General features: G+C 44.4%; 1 protein-coding gene across 1 annotated transcript; it reads right to left on the reverse strand.

Annotated features, from left to right (window-relative positions):
• Positions 1-2,687: 2,687 nt before the first annotated feature.
• Positions 2,688-20,399, reverse strand: LOC138241271 (aggrecan core protein-like). Its single transcript, XM_069194505.1, has 4 exons — positions 18,103-20,399; positions 4,320-4,736; positions 2,790-4,019; positions 2,688-2,698 (listed from the first exon to the last, which is right to left on the reverse strand). Exons 1-4 carry the CDS (start codon positions 20,333-20,335, stop codon positions 2,688-2,690), a joined length of 3,891 nt encoding a protein of 1,296 aa, XP_069050606.1. The 5' UTR covers positions 20,336-20,399.
• Positions 20,400-21,022: the final 623 nt, after the last annotated feature.

The raw sequence follows: 21,022 nt of genomic DNA on the forward strand, positions 1-21,022 counted from the left end.
TTTAACATTGATAATACATCGCGGCTATGTGCCCCCTGCTATGTGCTGATGTGCAATTTTAACGCATGCAGTTAGTAAGGATCGGTCACTGTTGTATGTATTATATATAATGACATGGAATAGGATGGGGACAGGCCTGGCATCACAGGGGGAGGGAGGAGTGTCGCCTCTTCAGTTTTGGGCAAAAAGATTTTCCTAACTTAATTAGCTCCCTAAAACAATAGTTGTACTTTGTCAATGGTCAGACAACACTAAATGACACTAACAGTCATTCAGACTGTTTGATGTGCAGGAGGGCTGTCCATCCAGGAACTGCACATATCAGTGTCGTTATTGAGTGTCAACATAACGATCCTGTTTGCTCAGGTGGACAGATTCCTTTATCATTATACTTAAAATCGTTATATAACTAGGACTAGTTATAGCAGTCTGTGCTTTCTGTTGGTTTTACAACAATTTTTTCTTAACGATTCAGAACCTCCATGTAGCTGCATAAATGAACGCTTATGGTACTTTTCGCTCCAGGCAATACAAACCACGAGAGTGACGAAACTGAACTTCATCGCAAATACCAGATTGCTAGTCGTTATCTTCTATCATGAAGCGCTAATCAATGGCATAGCTGCGAGATTTCATTTGGGTAGCTGCACCGTACAGCTCCGTTTCAACCGAAATATCACCCCCCTCAGAATTTCAGACACCCACCTACAGATTTTTTGGGGGACGGGGTGTCCAGGAAATGGTATCAACTTTTCTCAAGAAAATAAAAATAGAAACTCTATAGGCACTCAAACATTTTACTGTTTTTTTCAGGCAGGTGGCAAGATCCCCTCCGCAAAACCCTTGAATGGCAAGCTGTGGGCATTGATTCGTCGAATATACGTATATTCACGGTGAAAATACGGCTATACGTATATATACGTCGCCGCGACATATAATCAACGTTGAATTGCAACCGTAAAATCGACGACATTAATAAACGCATATATAACGTCGAAAACACATCTAACACAGTGCCTGAGGCTTTTTACTGTATGTATCGTGTGTTCCGCAACTAGGAGTATACGGCACTCTGCACAGTGTACGAAGTAAATTATTTTCGCAGTAATTAATTTATTTACACATGTATAATAAATATAGTAATAAATAAATAAATTAATTACTGCCGTATATTTTCGCCGTGAATATACGTATATTCGACGAATCAATGCCCACTGGGCAGTGCGTGGCGTCCTTCTTTGATTGCTTACCTGGTTGTGGACGTTGGCCTGTTTCAAGACTTTGGTTGCCGAGCCAATCACCATCACTGTGAAGTGCAATGTTCTCGTGGGCACTGTCCATCTCCTGGAGTACAATTTGATTCTGGATGTTACTCAACATCCAAAAACAAACCACTGTCGCCCATTTGATTGACTCGGTCTTGTCTGCATCTTCCTTGAAGAGTTTCTCATGCTTTAACTAAAATGTCTTTGGACATTTGATGTGCGACAAGTCCCACTCTCACAACACACAAAATAAAATCAAGGTTTTTGTGATGAACCAATACATATTCATTTCAGCAGGAGCGATGAAGCAAGCAAACATCTACCGTTAATTTATTAGGAAAAGCCATTTTGTCCAAAATGTTTGACAAATGTGATTAGCGGCACCGTGAGCTGCCCAGTCAAAATCAAAACAGGCTGCTCTCATGCAGAATAGTGTAATAATAATTTTGCAATCCTTTCCAGAGCAAGGAGCTGCAGTAACTCTTTCAGGTGACCTCAGTCATGTTCTTCAATCATGGCTCTTCATCCAGAGTAGGTCCTTCCAGACTCAACCCCCACCAGCTAGTCAGCCACTTCATTATTTGCTTAATTAACCTAATTAAACTAGGGGTTCAGTTTCTCACATCCACTATACCTTAGTTACACACTGTTTTTCTAGAGACAGGGATATGGTTACTGGAAACTAAAGCAGTCACTGGGTGGAATCCTGGTTTGTGGCTCAAGCACAGACCTGTGTAATGATAGTACCAGCAGGGAACCTATGAAGCAGGGAGCAGTCCTAAGCTTTAGGAATGTGGTTCCCAATCCTGGGCCCGGGCCTGGGCCTGGCCCCCCCCACCCACCTCTCCATTTGTTCCCACCAAGCCCTCAGTTACACAAGTCCTTCATTGACCTAAGAAGGGGAATTGGAACAGTTTGTTCCCAGCTCTTAAACATGTAGAAGGTTTAACCATCCCATTTTGCAAGTGAAATAAAACCCTAAACTTGTGACTGGAATCAAATGCAGATATTCAATTGAAGCTTTACTTGATCTGGTTAAGCTGCGATGGAATGAAAACCAACAGGTATGTGGGTCACCGGGAGCAGTGGTTCCCACCCCTTTCAGATGCCTGCAGGAGGGCAAGCACTTGCACTCCAGATCTGCAAGTTTCCATTAACCTGGTGTCTGCTCCTGCTTTGAGGCACATATGGTGGCACAGATCAAAGCACTGGAAGGTAAGAATTGTAGGGCCTGTGGCAAGGGAGAGTCCACAAGCAAGTACAGAGCTATTTCTAAATGGCAACCATGAGGTAGGTGAGCACACAAAGCTGAACACATTCCCAGGCATCTGAATTATACAGGTTTATTGGCATCTCAAAGCAATCCAAGACCAGGGATTCACATAGTCCTCCAGTCACTCCAAACACTAAAGCAGTAACAGCTCACCAGAACCCTGCAAGAAAAAAAGTTAGGTCATGGCAAGAGAAAACGAGTAACAGTGACACACAAAATGGAACAAAAGTGGAAGTCCACAATATTCTCACCCTCCACGTCCCCTTCAGCAGCAGTGGGGTCACCCTCCACGTCACCTATATCCCCTTCCAGGGAAGAGGGGTCTGCCTCCACGTCACCTTCAGGAGCAGTGGGGTCACCCTCCACGTCACCAATATCCCCTTCCAGTGCAGTGGGGTCCCCCTCAGCAGCACTGGGGTCACCCTCAGCATCACCTTCAGCAGCAGTGGGGTCACCCTCCACATCACCAATATCCCCTTCCAGTGCAGTAGGGTCCCCCTCAGCAGCACTGGGGTCACCCTCAGCATCACCTATATCCCCTTCTAGGGAAGAGGGGTCTCCCTCCAGGTCACCTTCAAGAGCAGTGGGGTCACCCTCCACATCATCAATATCCCCTTCCAGGGAAGAGGGGTCTCCCTCAACATCACCTTCAGCAGCACTGAGGTCACCCTCAGCATCACCTATATCCCCTTCTAGGGAAGAGGGGTCTCCCTCCAGGTCACCTTCAAGAGCAGTGGGGTCACCCTCCACATCATCAATATCCCCTTCCAGGGAAGAGGGGTCTCCCTCAACGTCACCTTCAGCAGCAGTGGGGTCACCTTCAGCAGCAGTGGGGTCACCTTCAGCAGCACCTATATCCCCTTCCAGGGAAAAGGGGTCTCTCTCCAGGTCACCTTCAGCAGCAGTGGGGTCACCCTCCACATCATCAATATCCCCTTCCAGGGAAGAGGGGTCTCCCTCAACGTCACCTTCAGCAGCAGTGGGGTCACCTTCAGCAGCAGTGGGGTCCCCCTCCACATCACCTATATCCCCTTCCAGGGAAAAGGGGTCTCTCTCCAGGTCACCTTCAGCAGCAGTGGGGTCACCCTCCACATCATCAATATCCCCTTCCAGGGAAGAGGGGTCTCCCTCAACATCACCTTCAGCAGCAGTGGGGTCCCCCTCCACGTCACCAGTATCCCCTTCCAGTGCAGTAAGGTCCCCCTCAGAAGCACTGGGGTCACCCTCAGCATCACCTATATCCCCTTCTAGGGAAGAGGGGTCTCCCTCCAGGTCACCTTCAAGAGCAGTGGGGTCACCCCCCACGTCACCAATATCCCCTTCCAGGGAAGAGGGGTCTCTCTCCAGGTCACCTTCAGCAGCAGTGGGGTCACCCTCCACATCATCAACATCCCCTTCCAGGGAAGAGGGGTCTCCCTCAACATCACCTTCAGCAGCAGTGGGGTCACCTTCAGCAGCAGTGGGGTCACCCTCCACGTCACCTATATCCCCTTCCAGGGAAGAGGGGTCTCCCTCAACGTCACCTTCAGCAGCAGTGGGGTCACCCTCCACGTCACCTAAATCCCCTTCCAGGGAAAAGGGGTCTCTCTCCAGGTCACCTTCAGCAGCAGTGGGGTCACCCTCCACATCATCAATATCCCCTTCCAGGGAAGAGGGGTCTCCCTCAACATCACCTTCAGCAGCAGTGGGGTCCCCCTCCACGTCACCAGTATCCCCTTCCAGGGAAGAGGGGTCTCCCTCAACATCACCTTCAGCAGTAGTGGGGTCCCCCTCCACGTCACCTGTATCCCCTTCCAGGGAAGAGGGGTCTCCCTCCAGGTCCCCCTCAGCAGCAGTGGGGTCCCCCTCCACGTCACCAGTATCCCCTTCCAGGGAAGAGGGGTCTCCCTCAACATCACCTTCAGCAGCAGTGGGGTCCCCCTCCACGTCACCAGTATCCCCTTCCAGGGAAGAGGGGTCTCCCTCAACATCACCTTCAGCAGCAGTGGGGTCACCTTCAGCAGCAGTGGGGTCCCCCTCCACGTCACCAGTATCCCCTTCCAGGGAAGAGGGGTCTCCCTCAACATCACCTTCAGCAGCAGTGGGGTCCCCCTCCACGTCACCAGTATCCCCTTCCAGGGAAGAGGGGTCTCCCTCAACATCACCTTCAGCAGCAGTGGGGTCACCTTCAGCAGCAGTGGGGTCACCCTCCACGTCACCTGTATCCCCTTCCAGGGAAGAGGGGTCTCCCTCCAGGTCCCCCTCAGCAGCAGTGGGGTCACCCTCCACATCATCAATATCCCCTTCCAGGGAAGAGGGGTCTCCCTCAACGTCACCTTCAGCAGCAGTGGGGTCCCCCTCCACGTCACCAGTATCCCCTTCCAGGGAAGAGGGGTCTCCCTCAACGTCACCTTCAGCAGCAGTGGGGTCACCCTCCACGTCACCAGTATCCCCTTCCAGGGAAGAGGGGTCTCCCTCAACGTCACCTTCAGCAGTAGTGGGGTCACCCTCCACGTCACCTGTATCCCCTTCCAGGGAAGAGGGGTCTCCCTCAACGTCACCTTCAGCAGCAGTGGGGTCACCCTGCACGTCACCAATATCCCCTTCCAGTGCAGTGGGGTCCCATTCAATAGCTCTGGGGTCCCCCTCCAGGTCACCAACAGCCTCATCGGGAGAAGGAGGACTTTCTAGGGCATATGTGTACGCTTTAACGGATGATGGGACATCTTTCTGTGTTGCATCACTCATTGCTTTGTGAAGAACATCGATGTGTAGACTATCTGGAAATGCAGCTGGACTGGCCTGAGCTTTTACCTCGTCTATCCTTTCCCCATGCTGTGCGTCACTGACAAACAAGTTGCTCTTCAATGCAGCCGTGTAATCGCTGCCATCACTCAGCTGCATTTCTTTCCAACGGGATATTCTCAGCCCGCGATCCACTAATGGAACTGCTGCCGTCAGTCCCAGCAGAAGCACATGCAGCAGAAACCAGCGCGTTTTTTTCCGTAACATCATTTTGTCCCACAAAGCTCGTGGAGGCAAGTGCGCTCCTCCGGTATTTATTGAACCCCCAAGCTGTCGGCATTAAATGTGGAAGAGCCCGGTGTTTTCACAAACATTCTCACGCGAGTAGAGGGAGTCAAATTGAAGACACTTTATTTCAGGTAATCGCAAATTACAAAGTGGGCTTCTGATTTGTCGTCTTTTCTCCAACCCGAAGGAAAACAGATGATAATGTAATTAAGGCGAGTATTTCGATGACGGAATTGGGAAGCTCTTTGTAGTCAAGCTATTAATATGTCATTTCTTCTTACTGTTTGTTTTACTCACTTGTTTTGCTGTAGGTCTAATTCTTCTTGCATCATTTTCAGTCGTGTTGTTTGTCTAATTGTACACAGCTCAGAGTTTCTTTTTAAATACAATACTTTACTATATGTAATCAAGTATTTCGCCATTGAATGTGAGAAATTGATACATATTTCTTATTGTTACTATTAATGTTAGTAGTTTTTTTGTGTCTTGCGTTTCGTTATTTCATACAATGTTTCCTTAATAAATACCGAGTGTTTTAGTTTATGTACGTAGTGGGCTCATATTTTCCACCTTGTTGTAGTGCTTTCTGAATGATTATCGCGATTAAGGATTGTAATATTTTCCAGAAGTCAAAACAAAGTTTTTTTTTTCCCCTTCAGTCGTCGTTTTCTAAACTACAAACAGACGAAAAGTATCTGTTGACAGGTTTTTGAATTGCAACCTCCATTTTTAAATCGGACTGGCAAAGTTTTTCTTGTTAAATTTCTTTTCGGATAGAGGCAGCACTGTGAGACACGTTCGTTGTATCCAGAAGCTCTATGAGGACGGGCTGTCTATTAAATTTCATTACCATTACTTTAAGCTCACTCCTTTAGAATCGGAGACCAACAGATAAGTACACGTAAATCACTCCTGTCTCTTCCGTCTGTATCTCTAGCACATTCCAGTAGTTAAACGTTGCTGCAGTAGCAAAGCACTGCAGAAGGTTGGTGAATGACCCCAGTCATTCAAGTGATAAACTGTTTTTTCTCCTACCGTCCTTTTAACGGTATAGAAGCATTCAGTCAAGGACCAACAGATTATGGAACAGTTTATACAGTACCTCCAGGCAATAAGACTGCTAAACAGCCAAACTGCAGTCACCTTCAGCAACCACCGTAATGGTCTTTGTGAATGGTTAGGTTACATGGACAAACAGTTTCCATTGTATTTTGCACACTGTATATTGCACTATTTGGACATAATATATTGCATACACCTGGGATATGTATCAGTTCTATATATATATTATTTTTAAATTCGTTTTGTATTGCACTATTAGTATGCAGCTTTATTCTGTAACTTTTAATTTTGTGATTTTTATTTTTAATTCCCCCTGGTGAGCTCACAGAAAAGACATTTCATTGCCATCAATTACTGCTACATGCTGTGTTGTTGTGCATTTGATAAATAAACTTTGATTGATTGATAAAGCAGCAACAGAAGAACTGAGTCCTTACAGTGGAAAGGCTGGAGAACGCTGCATTGCTGCTTCCGCAGTCTGTGACCTCGCTCTCATTTCATGGAAACCCGAACATACAATATAAGGTGAGTCCTTGGAGATAAACGTAAATGATTTTATTAAAACTCAATACACAGAAGCCTTATACGAGAAAGGCCGCCAAATTGATCTATCTCCAGTAAATTCCTAATTCTGTTATCAATTGTGCACAATTAGCAATTTACTGGAGATCAATTTGAATGTCTTTTCTTTCTACAACTTACATCTTGTTTCCTTGTTTCCATGTTAAATGAAATTCTGGATTAATAAAGATGGAAACATAGTAAATAGCATCATTAGATTCTTCAGCTGTCTTCCTCTGGTGAACTGAGGTCCCACTAAGAACTTCTGTCTTTCTCGAACAGTGCAAGAAAGAAGGAAACATATGGTTTTCCATCCAAGCAAAGTGAAATATAATTTGGGATCCAAAATTGGGAAAAAACTGATTGTCATTTTCTATGCCCCCTTTTTTGGGGACCCTTTTTCAATCAGTAATTCTTAATAAGGTTCTCCATATCAAAATTAAAGTTTCTTTGTATTAGTTACTTTTGCAATTTGCTATACAAATTACTGGTCTTATTACAGGTAGCTTCATAAAATTAACAGATCTTTGGCTTAACAGATGCACTGTTTATAGTTGTGCCTGGAAACCTGTACCATTATGGTACAGTATGTAAGTTTCTGGTTGAAATATAATAATAATAATAATAATAATAATAACAACAACATTATAACATCACTTTATTAACCCTTTACAATTTCTTGCATTAGGAATTATCTTTTTCCATACCTCAGCTTGCTCTCCATGAGACACACAGATAGGGAGAGAAGCTTGGGGTCAGAGCACAGGGTCAGCCATTGTACAGCACCCCTGGAGCAGTTGGGGTTAAGGGATTTGCTCAGGAGCCCCACAGAGTAGGATTCCTCTGCTAGCTGCAGGATTTGAACCAGCAACCTTCCCGCCACAGGTGCAGATCCTATGCCACAGAGCCACCGCTCTGCCCCGAATATACTTTTGTATGATACTGTATAATGAATTCGGTGAAAATTATGTTCTCTCTCTGATGACGCTAAAAACTGTGGAAAAATCAAGGTTTTTATGAAGTTTATGGTCTTCTAAAAGGAAGGAATGCAGTCATCAGTAGTGGCTCAGTTCAGGGACTTTTTCTGAAATGGCGAACCATATCAGTTTAACAGGACACCAATATTTCTTTTTGGACCTCCCTTCATTATCTTTTAACCAAAGTTCTGTGGCACATTCTCTGCAATATTAACCCTCAGTTTTTTCATGCCAACATGCTTGCTGATCTTGGCCAAGCTTGCAACTTTATTTTAGATTTTCATTTGGATCCTCTGGGTTCAGGAGAACATGCACCTTACAAGCGAACTGGATTTCATGCCTTGTCCGGCTTCCCTTCTGATGCAAAACCCTTTTAGACTCTTTCTAAAATCTTAGTAGTGCCACTCAAATTTATATTTTTAGTTTGAGTTTTGTATCATACCCACCCCAATTAGAAAAGCCAATTATTATTATCATAATATTAATCATTACATCATTTTAATTAATCTTTTATCCAATTCAGGGTTACAGTGCCTCAGAGCCTATCCTGGGAAGCATTGGGCACAAGGCAGCATTCATCCTGGATGGGACATCGCAGGGCACACACAGACACAAACACGTACCTGCTGACACCACGGTCAGTTTTCCTCTCTTTACAGGCCCCCACCACCAATGTGTGGCTCCACCCAGATGATGTGACGGCAGCCATAGTGCGCCAGTGCGCTCATCGGGATTTTGAATGACCAAAGAGAGTCAGAACCTCTGTTTTACGTCTCATCCGAAGGACACCGCCTTTGCACAGTATAGTGTCCCCGTCCCTATACTGGGGCATTAGGGCCCACACAGGTGAGCACCCCCTGCTGGCCCCACTAACAGTTCTGACTGGAAGATACAGTAGCTCAAGCATGATGGTCTCTGGTTCCTGCCTTCAGACTCTTGTCTAGTGTTCTGTTCCTTAGAGCTCTTTGAGGGGAGCTTTCCTGTACAATGGCCTTCATATCCAAGTCATGTCAATAGAGCTCTTAGAATGGATGGGGCGCTGTCTGGAATGCCTTGAATGCCTGGGTCTTTGTCATTGACATGCTCGGAGGGAGGAGGGGTGCAGTCCCTCCAGACGATAGTTGTGGGGCGACACCACCCAGTGGGCAAAAGACGTATAATATACGTCTATTAAACGCATACCTTAGATGTCTAAATGTGGTCCGCAATTCGTCTAAAATGAAATTCTAATATACGTCTATTGTTATACGTCAGTTATACGTCTATGATTAGATGTTCATTATACGTAAATGGTTGGAGTTCTATTATACGGATAAATTTAGAGGACTATTATACATATATGTTTGGAGTTCCAGATAACTTTAGAGGACTATTATACTTATATGGTTAGAGGTCTATTATACGGATAACTTTAGAGGTCTATTATACGTATATGGTTAGAGGTTGAAGTAGAACAGAAAACACACTTAAGGTGGGTAGCTGCGTCAGCATGCGTAGGCTGCAATGGAACAAGTAATAGGTTTATTCCATGCTGAAAAAAAAGAAGAAAGAGAACACGACGTTTCGGCCCTGGAGCCTTCTTCAGGTCCCACAGCCGAAACGTTGTGTTCTCTTTCTTCTTTTTTTCAGCATGGAATAAACCTATTACTTGTTCCCATAAAACATACTTATGTGTGCTCAAAAGTACGATAAAAAATGGATCAACCTGATTGGAAGTAACAAACATTGCTTGTTGAAAAACAAGAAAATGGAATACGTGATGCTGTGTTTTAAATCTTACACAGCTGTTAAAACAGATACATATAAAAGTAAAATGTATACCGCTTTTACGCTAAAACAATAATTAAAAAAATGGTAACTAAAATGTTCGTGAAATACGACATGATCCAACAATTTCCAAATTTAATGCAAAAGCACTATAGATGTGTACGTTTGTTTTTATTTATCTGTGTGCCGGCCTGTGTACTGTATGTGTGTGTGTGCGCGCGTGTGTAGGTGAAAAAGCTCAGTGTGTGACTGCGTGTTTCAAATAAGACTATGTGAATGTGTTACGCCAGCCGGACTGGCTAGACATTAGAGACTTGATTAAAATAAATCAAGAAGCAACTCAGGTGAACAGAAAAATATAAGATCGTCTAAAATGTATAAATACAAATACCAACAGAGTACAGGTAGACCTAAATGACTCAGATATATAAATGAGTCAGATAGTATTTGTATAAAAATTAGCTATACAAATTTAGTTGAAACATAGCATAAATATATGAGGAGAGCACAATCTCACAATAGTTAGCATTTGTGCCTCATACAGCTTAGCCTTGGGTTCAATTAATGGGGTGCTGTGTGCATTGAGTCTATATCTTCTCCCCGTATTTATGTGGGTTCTGTTCCTACGCTCTGGATTCCTCCCACAGTCCAAAGACATGTGGGTGGGTCAAATGGTATCTAAAAAAAAAGGGAAAAGTTTGACCTAGGTGTGAGTGTGTACAGAGCCCCGTATCTGTGTGTGCCTTGGGATGGACTGGTGTCTCATTCAGGGTGTTGGACAGGGATGCACTCCAGGTAGTAAAAAAAAAAGGGGGAACAGATGAAAATAAAAGTAAGACCCTTTGGTTTTCACTTTAGAAGTAAGACCTCAAAAAGTGTTTATAGTTCTCAGATAGACAGGGAGTGAGCCTCAGAGTGGTGGAACAAGGTGGTTAAATTCACATCTTGAAAAAGAAAATACTAAAGAAACTATTAAAAGATGCGCCTTAGCAGAGAGTTAGGCCCTGCTTATTTCACAGTTAGTAATTAAAATGTAAAGCATTGCAGGGTTCAGAATGTAAGACTGCCGAGGGTAAAAGTTAAAAAATGTAAGTCAATGTGCTGAATAATGGAGAGCCAGTGCAGAGATGCCACAGTTGGGGCGATGTGGTCACAGTGCCTTAAATGTGTTAGGAGTCACACGGTGGAGTTTTAACCATATAGTTTATTTAGAAGATGAATAGAGAGACCCACTGTAAACTTATTACAGTAATCTAGTTGAGGTGTGATGGAGGCATGAGTGAGGGTGTTTGCAGCACTGTGTAAAAGATGGTCTTGGCAGTTATGACTATGTGGTCTTCCTCACTATATGTTTGACTTAGATGTCTGAAAGCTGTAGTCGTCTATGTCTAGGAGAAGACTGACAATGACAGAGTCACAGCAAATTTAACAATGTGTTCTCAAAAGGGATTCTACAGTTGATTGAATGCAGAATTTATAGGGTGTGGGACAACACAGAGCCCTAAGGCAATCCAGAGGGAGAACAAAGCTGCTCTGATATAACACCTTTAGGTCTCACTCTTTGTCATCATTAAAAAAAGGTAGTTAAAGGCACCACTTTGTAACAAGAATGAGATTAAGGAATTTTTGACATCATATAGATTCCTTCTGGATGAAATAGCCATAGTATGTATTGAATCTTATTGGAATATACAAGTTTGGGAGTAACAGACAAATGTCTATATAATTAAGGTCATGAAGGGATAAGCTAAGGTAATGGCCCTTTGGTATCTGAAGTGACAGGGTCTTCCCAAATAGGAAATTTAAATATTCAAGACATCCAACAGAATCTGGAGAGATTCTCGGCAGAAAGATGCAGGAACTCTGAGGAGTTGACATAGTCATAAAAATCAGGCCTGTTAAGTGATGGAATTTGATGCCACGAGCCCTGTGACTCACGGAAGGAGCACAAAGCAGTAGGCCCTGGCTGATCAGAGCTGAAAGGTAAATGGCGACCAATCCCAATTTCTTCAGATAGGACACAAGGGAAAAGCATGCGTCTAGTCCATTTGGAAGGATTTCTATCCAGATCAACGTGAAGTCTTAATGAATAACGACCCGTGTTTGTTGGACATCTTGTGAGAAAAAAGTTGAAAGTAGAGAGGAAAATTGATAAAAAAACTGTTATTAACATTCTATTTCTTCAGCAGGAGGGCCAGTAGCTGCTTTCTAAAAAATCTCATTACAGGTGTTATAATATCTGAGCGCTCGAAGACTGAAGGCCTTGCTTCAGTTACCTTATCAGTCGTAAAACGCAACTCTAATTAATCTGCTTGAGGCCTGGGTGTGTTCAACTCCCAACAGGAGGGACCGCATTGACAAAATAACCTGGCCTTTTGGGTTCCGAGATGGACTTAGACCTAGTGGACCACCAAGTTATCACCCCAACGACCTCAAGTTAACATAAAGGATTTATTGTTCTTTTCTGAACTGTGGATCCCAATCTTCAGGACGGACAGAGATGCCCCATTTATCTGGGAAACTGGACTGAACTATGAGGGGGGGAATAACCTGACAGATGGTAAACGTAAATATAGGTATAAGTGTTGTATTTTATTTTGTGCACATCGGAGGCCTGTGCAATATCCTGTTATTGCAGAGGCGCCTGATGATATTTTTTGTTATAAGATACCAAGGAAAGTGTTATATGTTGAAGTCTAGTCTAGTGTCTGAAATTGAGTTTTACATTAATTCCGAAGTAAATGGATTATTTACATTGCATTTGAGCAATGACAAGTCAAGCTTTTGGAGAGTGTGAAACCAATTGGACTAAATTAAACATGATAATTTAAAGAAGTTAATTTAGTAGTGAATTGGTGGTGATTTGTGCAATGGTGTGGAAATGTGGAAGCCATTATGAATCCTTTACTGGTATACCCTTCCTCAGATAGCTCTGCGTAATATTTTAGTAAGTAAGCTTATCTAGGAAAGTTTATCACAAGGACCATAGAGGTTATAAAATATAGTCTGTGTAATAGCACAGATGACCACTCAGTAAGTAATGCACTGAGTCAGTCCATTAGATTACATTCTCTTGTGGCACTGCTTATATGTTAAATAATACCAGTTCTGATATAACCTCTTTTGAGCCAATCACTACCTCTTTAAGGGCTGTGCAGAAGTCGCCAACCCAGTGCTGTTTTTCATGGTATCGAGGGATGGTGTGCCTGCAAAGCCTGTGCTGCTTGGTGCCACTGGAATCCACGTTCTGCCCACAAGTATCAGAATCCTTCACACTAGAGCTTTATTGTCATTTAAACCCTGGTGGAGTGCAGAGCAGACTGAAGATGGAGAACTAGGAGAGGTGGTTTAGCCTGCAGTATCCAGTAATTAACAGGCAGGACAATCATTAAAGAAGAGGAAATTAAAGGTCAGTCTGGAGCACGGAATAGTGATGAGGTTGGCAGACTCTGTGATGATTGGTGTGTATATAGCTCTTGACGCAATTGGTGAGACATTGGGCAGTTGCCACATCAGGAGCCTCAGTGCTATTTCCTGTGACTAGCATCATTTATCACTATTCATGAAATAGTAATTGGCCTTCTAGTCAGATACGAGGAACTAGGGTTTTACCACTGACCCCTCACCCACACCACCAGTTCTTCAACAGAGTTCAGGAAATCAAATCTAAAACTCCCAAGCTCAGGTCCTTCCAATAGGGAATGGCTAAGGCTGTAAGAGGAGTGCAAATACCCAAAACGTCAGGTCAAATGAGTCGACGGACTCTGCTGATGTGTACGTGGAGGGTAATAGGTAACCTACCGGGGCTATCGCCAGGTGGTTAACAGGAGGGACTGAAGTAGAACATAAAACATACTTACATATATATTATTGATGGAAAATATATATATATAATTTATCTGTATTCAACACAACAATTTAATTCAAGCACATTGTGTAATGTATCGGCTGCCTTAACATATCTTAAGCAGCTCCAACAAAGACAGGTACACATCAAAGGACAGGACTTGGGACAGGACTTAGCAGATCTACACATATCAAAGGACAGCTACATAACAAAGGACAGGACTTGAGACAGGACCAACTGGTCAACTCATGCTACATATCAAAGGGCAAGACGAATACACATGAAGCAGTGAAACAAAACATCTTCCTGAGATCATACTGTATATAAGAGCTGGGAAACCCTTGCAGTTTCGTCTGTCCTGCGGGGCAGACCCAACACGCGTTGATGTCATTATTGAGCTCAATAAAACAACTGAATCCACAAAGACTGTGTCCTGCTTCTTGGATGAAGGATTTCCCACAACAAGGTCTATTATACATCAAAGATAGGTTTTACAGGTGTAGAAACTAGTAAATCAAGCCAATGATTTGGTTAAGAAATTTATTCTGAAAATACGCATTCACACCTGAAAAATATGTATTTCAAATTATACATTGTATACAATCAATCGACAATCAATAATGGGCAATAATCATAAAAAACACAACTAGTCTTAAACTTCAGCTACAAATTCTGGTAACATGGCAATATACAGTACAGTAATGACAAACACAAACTAATTACATTAACACACTAACTCAAAACCACATTTTGATTCAAATATACATTTTAAAATGTACAACTTCTATATTTCCAAGAAAAAAAATATTACAATGGAAGTTAAGACAATTTATGTCCACTATTTGCAAACCCTGTCTTATTGTCCTAACAGTTAGAACTAGAAACCTATTATTGCATATGCATTCTACAAGTAATACATTGCGTGCTCCTTTATTTCTTTTTCTGTTGATGTAGGGTGGGACTTCAGCACCGCAGCTAGGAGAAAATTATATAATATTACTTCCCAAATAAATAATGATTAATGTCTTCTTTAGTATAATCTAAAAAATGAACGGTTTACTAAGCTCAAAGCTGAAATAAATGTATAAATTTGGCTTGCATCATAGCAGTTGAGCAATAAAGTCTGTCCTAATTAAAGAGTACCCAAAGTTTGAAAGTACAACATAGAATAAGAATAATTAGAGAAACGGCAATGCGATTTTGTGTCATCTTCCCCATTCACACTATTTTCATGTGCCATTTTTTGCTTATTCACGTACTATTTTAATCAAAATAATATTAAGAAAGATCTGTATGTATTCAGATAGTATTATTATTATTCATACTTACTCGTCAAAAGAGGATTGCTGAGATATTTGCGGATAAATACTTCAATCTTCTACATTTGAAAAACGTGTCCAAAATGGTGACCAACGAATACTAGCAATGCATTGTGGTACAGTATATAACCGGAAAATATGCTGGGTTAGATATTTTCTCAACGTATGCGTTTATTAATGTTGTCGATATTATGGTTGAAATTTAACATTGATAATACATCGCGGCTATGTGCCCCCTGCTATGTGCTGATGTGCAATTTTAACGCATGCAGTTAGTAAGGATCGGTCACTGTTGTATGTATTATATATAATGACATGGAATAGGATGGGGACAGGCCTGGCATCACAGGGGGAGGGAGGAGTGTCGCCTCTTCAGTTTTGGGCAAAAAGATTTTCCTAACTTAATTAGCTCCCTAAAACAATAGTTGTACTTTGTCAATGGTCAGACAACACTAAATGACACTAACAGTCATTCAGACTGTTTGATGTGCAGGAGGGCTGTCCATCCAGGAACTGCACATATCAGTGTCGTTATTGAGTGTCAACATAACGATCCTGTTTGCTCAGGTGGACAGATTCCTTTATCATTATACTTAAAATCGTTATATAACTAGGACTAGTTATAGCAGTCTGTGCTTTCTGTTGGTTTTACAACAATTTTTTCTTAACGATTCAGAACCTCCATGTAGCTGCAAAAATGAACGCTTATGGTACTTTTCGCTCCAGGCAATACAAACCACGAGAGTGACGAAACTGAACTTCATCGCAAATACCAGGTTGCTAGTCGTTATCTTCTATCATGAAGCGCTAATCAATGGCATAGCTGCGAGATTTCATTTGGGTAGCTGCACCGTACAGCTCCGTTTCAACCGAAATATCACCCCCCTCAGAATTTCAGACACCCACCTACAGATTTTTTGGGGGACGGGGTGTCCAGGAAATGGTATCAACTTCTCAAGAAAATAAAAATAGAAACTCTATAGGCACTCAAACATTTTACTGTTTTTTCAGGCAGGTGGCAAGATCCCCTCCGCAAAACCCTTGAATGGCAAGCTGTGGGCATTGATTCGTCGAATATACGTATATTCACGGTGAAAATACGGCTATACGTATATATACGTCGCCGCGACATATAATCAACGTTGAATTGCAACCGTAAAATCGACGACATTAATAAACGCATATATAACGTCGAAAACACATCTAACACAGTGCCTGAGGCTTTTTACTGTATGTATCGTGTGTTCCGCAACTAGGAGTATACGGCACTCTGCACAGTGTACGAAGTAAATTATTTTCGCAGTAATTAATTTATTTACACATGTATAATAAATATAGTAATAAATAAATAAATTAATTACTGCCGTATACTCTCGTGCCGTATATTTTCGCCGTGAATATACGTATATTCGACGAATCAATGCCCACTGGGCAGTGCGTGGCGTCCTTCTTTGATTGCTTACCTGGTTGTGGACGTTGGCCTGTTTCAAGACTTTGGTTGCCGAGCCAATCACCATCACTGTGAAGTGCAATGTTCTCGTGGGCACTGTCCATCTCCTGGAGTACAATTTGATTCTGGATGTTACTCAACATCCAAAAACAAACCACTGTCGCCCATTTGATTGACTCGGTCTTGTCTGCCTCTTCCTTGAAGAGTTTCTCATGCTTTAACTAAAATGTCTTTGGACATTTGATGTGCGACAAGTCCCACTCTCACAACACACAAAATAAAATCAAGGTTTTTGTGATGAACCAATACATATTCATTTCAGCAGGAGCGATGAAGCAAGCAAACATCTACCGTTAATTTATTAGGAAAAGCCATTTTGTCCAAAATGTTTGACAAATGTGATTAGCGGCACCGTGAGCTGCCCAGTCAAAATCAAAACAGGCTGCTCTCATGCAGAATAGTGTAATAATAATTTTGCAATCCTTTCCAGAGCAAGGAGCTGCAGTAACTCTTTCAGGTGACCTCAGTCATGTTCTTCAATCATGGCTCTTCATCCAGAGTAGGTCCTTCCAGACTCAGCCCCCACCAGCTAGTCAGCCACTTCATTATTTGGTTAATTAACCTAATTAAACTAGGGGTTCAGTTTCTCACATCCACTATACCTTAGTTACACACTGTTTTTCTAGAGACAGGGATATGGTTACTGGAAACTAAAGCAGTCACTGGGTGGAATCCTGGTTTGTGGCTCAAGCACAGACCTGTGTAATGATAGTACCAGCAGGGAACCTATGAAGCAGGGAGCAGTCCTAAGCCTTAGGAATGTGGTTCCCAATCCTGGGCCCGGGCCCGGGCCCGGGCCTGCCCCCCCCCCCCACCTCTCCATTTGTTCCCACCAAGCCCTCAGTTACACAAGTCCTTCATTGACCTAAGAAGGGGAATTGGAACAGTTTGTTCCCAGCTCTTAAACATGTAGAAGGTTTAACCATCCCATTTTGCAAGTGAAATAAAACCCTAAACTTGTGACTGGAATCAAATGCAGATATTCAATTGAAGCTTTACTTGATCTGGTTAAGCTGCGATGGAATGAAAACCAACAGGTATGTGGGTCACCGGGAGCAGTGGTTCCCACCCCTTTCAGATGCCTGCAGGAGGGCAAGCACTTGCACTCCAGATCTGCAAGTTTCCATTAACCTGGTGTCTGCTCCTGCTTTGAGGCACATATGGTGGCACAGATCAAAGCACTGGAAGGTAAGAATTGTAGGGCCTGTGGCAAGGGAGAGTCCACAAGCAAGTACAGAGCTATTTCTAAATGGCAACCATGAGGTAGGTGAGCACACAAAGCTGAACACATTCCCAGGCATCTGAATTATACAGGTTTATTGGCATCTCAAAGCAATCCAAGACCAGGGATTCACATAGTCCTCCAGTCACTCCAAACACTAAAGCAGTAACAGCTCACCAGAACCCTGCAAGAAAAAAAGTTAGGTCATGGCAAGAGAAAACGAGTAACAGTGCCACACAAAATGGAACAAAAGTGGAAGTCCACAATATTCTCACCCTCCACACCACCTATATCCCCTTCCAGGGAAGAGGGGTCTGCCTCCAGGTCACCTTCAGGAGCAGTGGGGTCACCCTCCACATCACCTATATCCCCTTCCAGTGCAGTAGGGTCCCCCTCAGCAGCACTGGGGTCACCCTCAGCATCACCTTCAGCAGCAGTGGGGTCACCCTCCACATCAGCAATATCCCCTTCCAGTGCAGTGGGGTCCCCCTCAGCAGCAGTGGGGTCACCCTCCACATCACCTATATCCCCTTCCAGGGAAGAGGGGTCTCCCACCACATCACCTTCAGCAGCAGTGGGGTCACCCTCCACATCATCAATATCCCCTTCCAGGGAAGAGGGGTCTCCCTCAACATCACCTTCAGCAGCAGTGGGGTCCCCCTCCACGTCACCAGTATCACTTTCAGCAGTAGTGGGGTCACCCTCCACGTCACCTGTATCCCCTTCCAGGGAAGAGGGGTCTCCCTCAACGTCACCTTCAGGAGCAGTGGGGTCACCCTCCACATCACCAATATCCCCTTCCAGGGAAGAGGGGTCTGCCTCCAGGTCCCCCTCAGCAGCAGTGGGGTCACCCTCCACATCATCAATATCCCCTTCCAGTGCAGTGGGGTCCCCCTCAGCAGCAGTGGGGTCACCCACCACATCACCTTCAGCAGCAGTGGGGTCACCCACCACATCACCTATATCCCCTTCCAGGGAAAAGGGGTCTCTCTCCAGGTCACCTTCAGTAGCAGTGGGGTCACCCTCCACATCACCAATATCCCCTTCCAGGGAAGAGGGGTCTCCCTCAACATCACCTTCAGCAGCAGTGGGGTCCCCCTCCACGTCACCAGTATCCCCTTCCAGGGAATAGGGGTATCCCTCAACGTCACCTTCAGCAGCAGTGGGGTCACCCTCCACGTCACCTGTATCCCCTTCCAGGGAAGAGGGGTCTCCCTCCAGGTCACCCTCCACGTCACCTATATCCCCTTCCAGGGAAGAGGGGTCTCCCTCAACGTCACCTTCAGCAGCAGTGGGGTCCCCCTCCACATCACCAGTATCCCCTTCCAGGGAAGAGGGGTCTCCCTCAACGTCACCTTCAGCAGCAGTGGGATCACCCTCCACGTCACCTTCCACGTCACCTGTATCCCCTTCCAGGGAAGAGGGGTCTCCCTCCAGGTCACCCTCCACGTCACCTATATCCCCTTCCAGGGAAGAGGGGTCTCCCTCAACGTCACCTTCAGCAGCAGTGGGGTCCCCCTCCACATCACCAGTATCCCCTTCCAGGGAAGAGGGGTCTCCCTCAACGTCACCTTCAGCAGCAGTGGGATCACCCTCCACGTCACCTTCCACGTCACCTGTATCCCCTTCCAGGGAAGAGGGGTCTCCCTCCAGGTCACCCTCCACGTCACCTATATCCCCTTCCAGGGAAGAGGGGTCTCCCTCAACGTCACCTTCAGCAGCAGTGGGGTCCCCCTCCACATCACCAGTATCCCCTTCCAGGGAAGAGGGGTCTCCCTCAACGTCACCTTCAGCAGCAGTGGGGTCACCCTCCACGTCACCAGTATCCCCTTCCAGGGAAGAGGGGTCTCCCTCAACATCACCTTCAGCAGTAGTGGGGTCACCCTCCACGTCACCTGTATCCCCTTCCAGGGAAGAGGGGTCTCCCTCCAGGTCCCCCTCAGCAGCAGTGGGGTCACCCTGCACGTCACCAGTATCCCCTTCCAGGGAAGAGGGGTCTCCCTCCAGGTCACCCTGCACGTCACCAATATCCCCTTCCAGTGCAGTGGGGTCTCCCTCCAGGTCACCTTCAGCAGCAGTGGGGTCACCCTGCACGTCACCAATATCCCCTTCCAGTGCAGTGGGGTCCCATTCAATAGCTCTGGGGTCCCCCTCCAGGTCACCAACAGCCTCATCGGGAGAAGGAGGACTTTCTAGGGCATATGTGTACGCTTTAACGGATGATGGGACATCTTTCTGTGTTGCATCACTCATTGCTTTGTGAAGAACATCGATGTGTAGACTATCTGGAAATGCAGCTGGACTGGCCTGAGCTTTTACCTCGTCTATCCTTTCCCCATGCTGTGCGTCACTGACAAACAAGTTGCTCTTCAATGCAGCCGTGTAATCGCTGCCATCACTCAGCTGCATTTCTTTCCAACGGGATATTCTCAGCCCGCGATCCACTAATGGAACTGCTGCCGTCAGTCCCAGCAGAAGCACATGCAGCAGAAACCAGCGCGTTTTTTTCCGTAACATCATTTTGTCCCACAAAGCTCGTGGAGGCAAGTGCGCTCCTCCGGTATTTATTGAACCCCCAAGCTGTCGGCATTAAATGTGGAAGAGCCCGGTGTTTTCACAAACATTCTCACGCGAGTAGAGGGAGTCAAATTGAAGACACTTTATTTCAGGTAATCGCAAATTACAAAGTGGGCTTCTGATTTGTCGTCTTTTCTCCAACCCGAAGGAAAACAGATGATAATGTAATTAAGGCGAGTATTTCGATGACGGAATTGGGAAGCTCTTTGTAGTCAAGCTATTAATATGTCATTTCTTCTTACTGGTTGTTTTACTCACTTGTTTTGCTGTAGGTCTAATTCTTCTTGCATCATTTTCAGTCGTGTTGTTTGTCTAATTGTACACAGCTCAGAGTTTCTTTTTAAATACAATACTTTACTATATGTAATCAAGTATTTCGCCATTGAATGTGAGAAATTGATACATATTTCTTATTGTTACTATTAATGTTAGTAGTTTTTTGTGTCTTGCGTTTCGTTATTTCATACAATGTTTCCTTAATAAATACCAAGTGTTCTAGTTTATGTACGTAGTGGGCTCATATTTTCCACCTTGTTGTAGTGCTTTCTGAATGATTATCGCGATTAAGGATTGTAATATTTTCCAGAAGTCAAAACAAAGTTTTTTTTCCCCTTCAGTCGTCGTTTTTTA

Source organism: Lepisosteus oculatus, chromosome 9 (assembly GCF_040954835.1).
Source record: "Lepisosteus oculatus isolate fLepOcu1 chromosome 9, fLepOcu1.hap2, whole genome shotgun sequence".
NCBI lineage: Eukaryota > Metazoa > Chordata > Actinopteri > Semionotiformes > Lepisosteidae > Lepisosteus > Lepisosteus oculatus.

Bases quoted from the DNA above. Each gene is read 5' to 3' on its own strand.
- LOC138241271 (XM_069194505.1), bottom strand. From the start codon at position 20,335: ATGATGTTACGGAAAAAAACGCGCTGGTTTCTGCTGCATGTGCTTCTG. The intron at 4,737-18,102 runs GTGGTGTGGAGG...AAGGGGATACAG, and splicing joins TTCCCTGGAAGGGGATATAG to GTGACGTGGAGGGTGACCCC. The intron at 4,020-4,319 runs GTGACGTGGAGG...AAGGGGATATAG, and splicing joins TTCCCTGGAAGGGGATACAG to GTGACGTGGAGGGTGACCCC.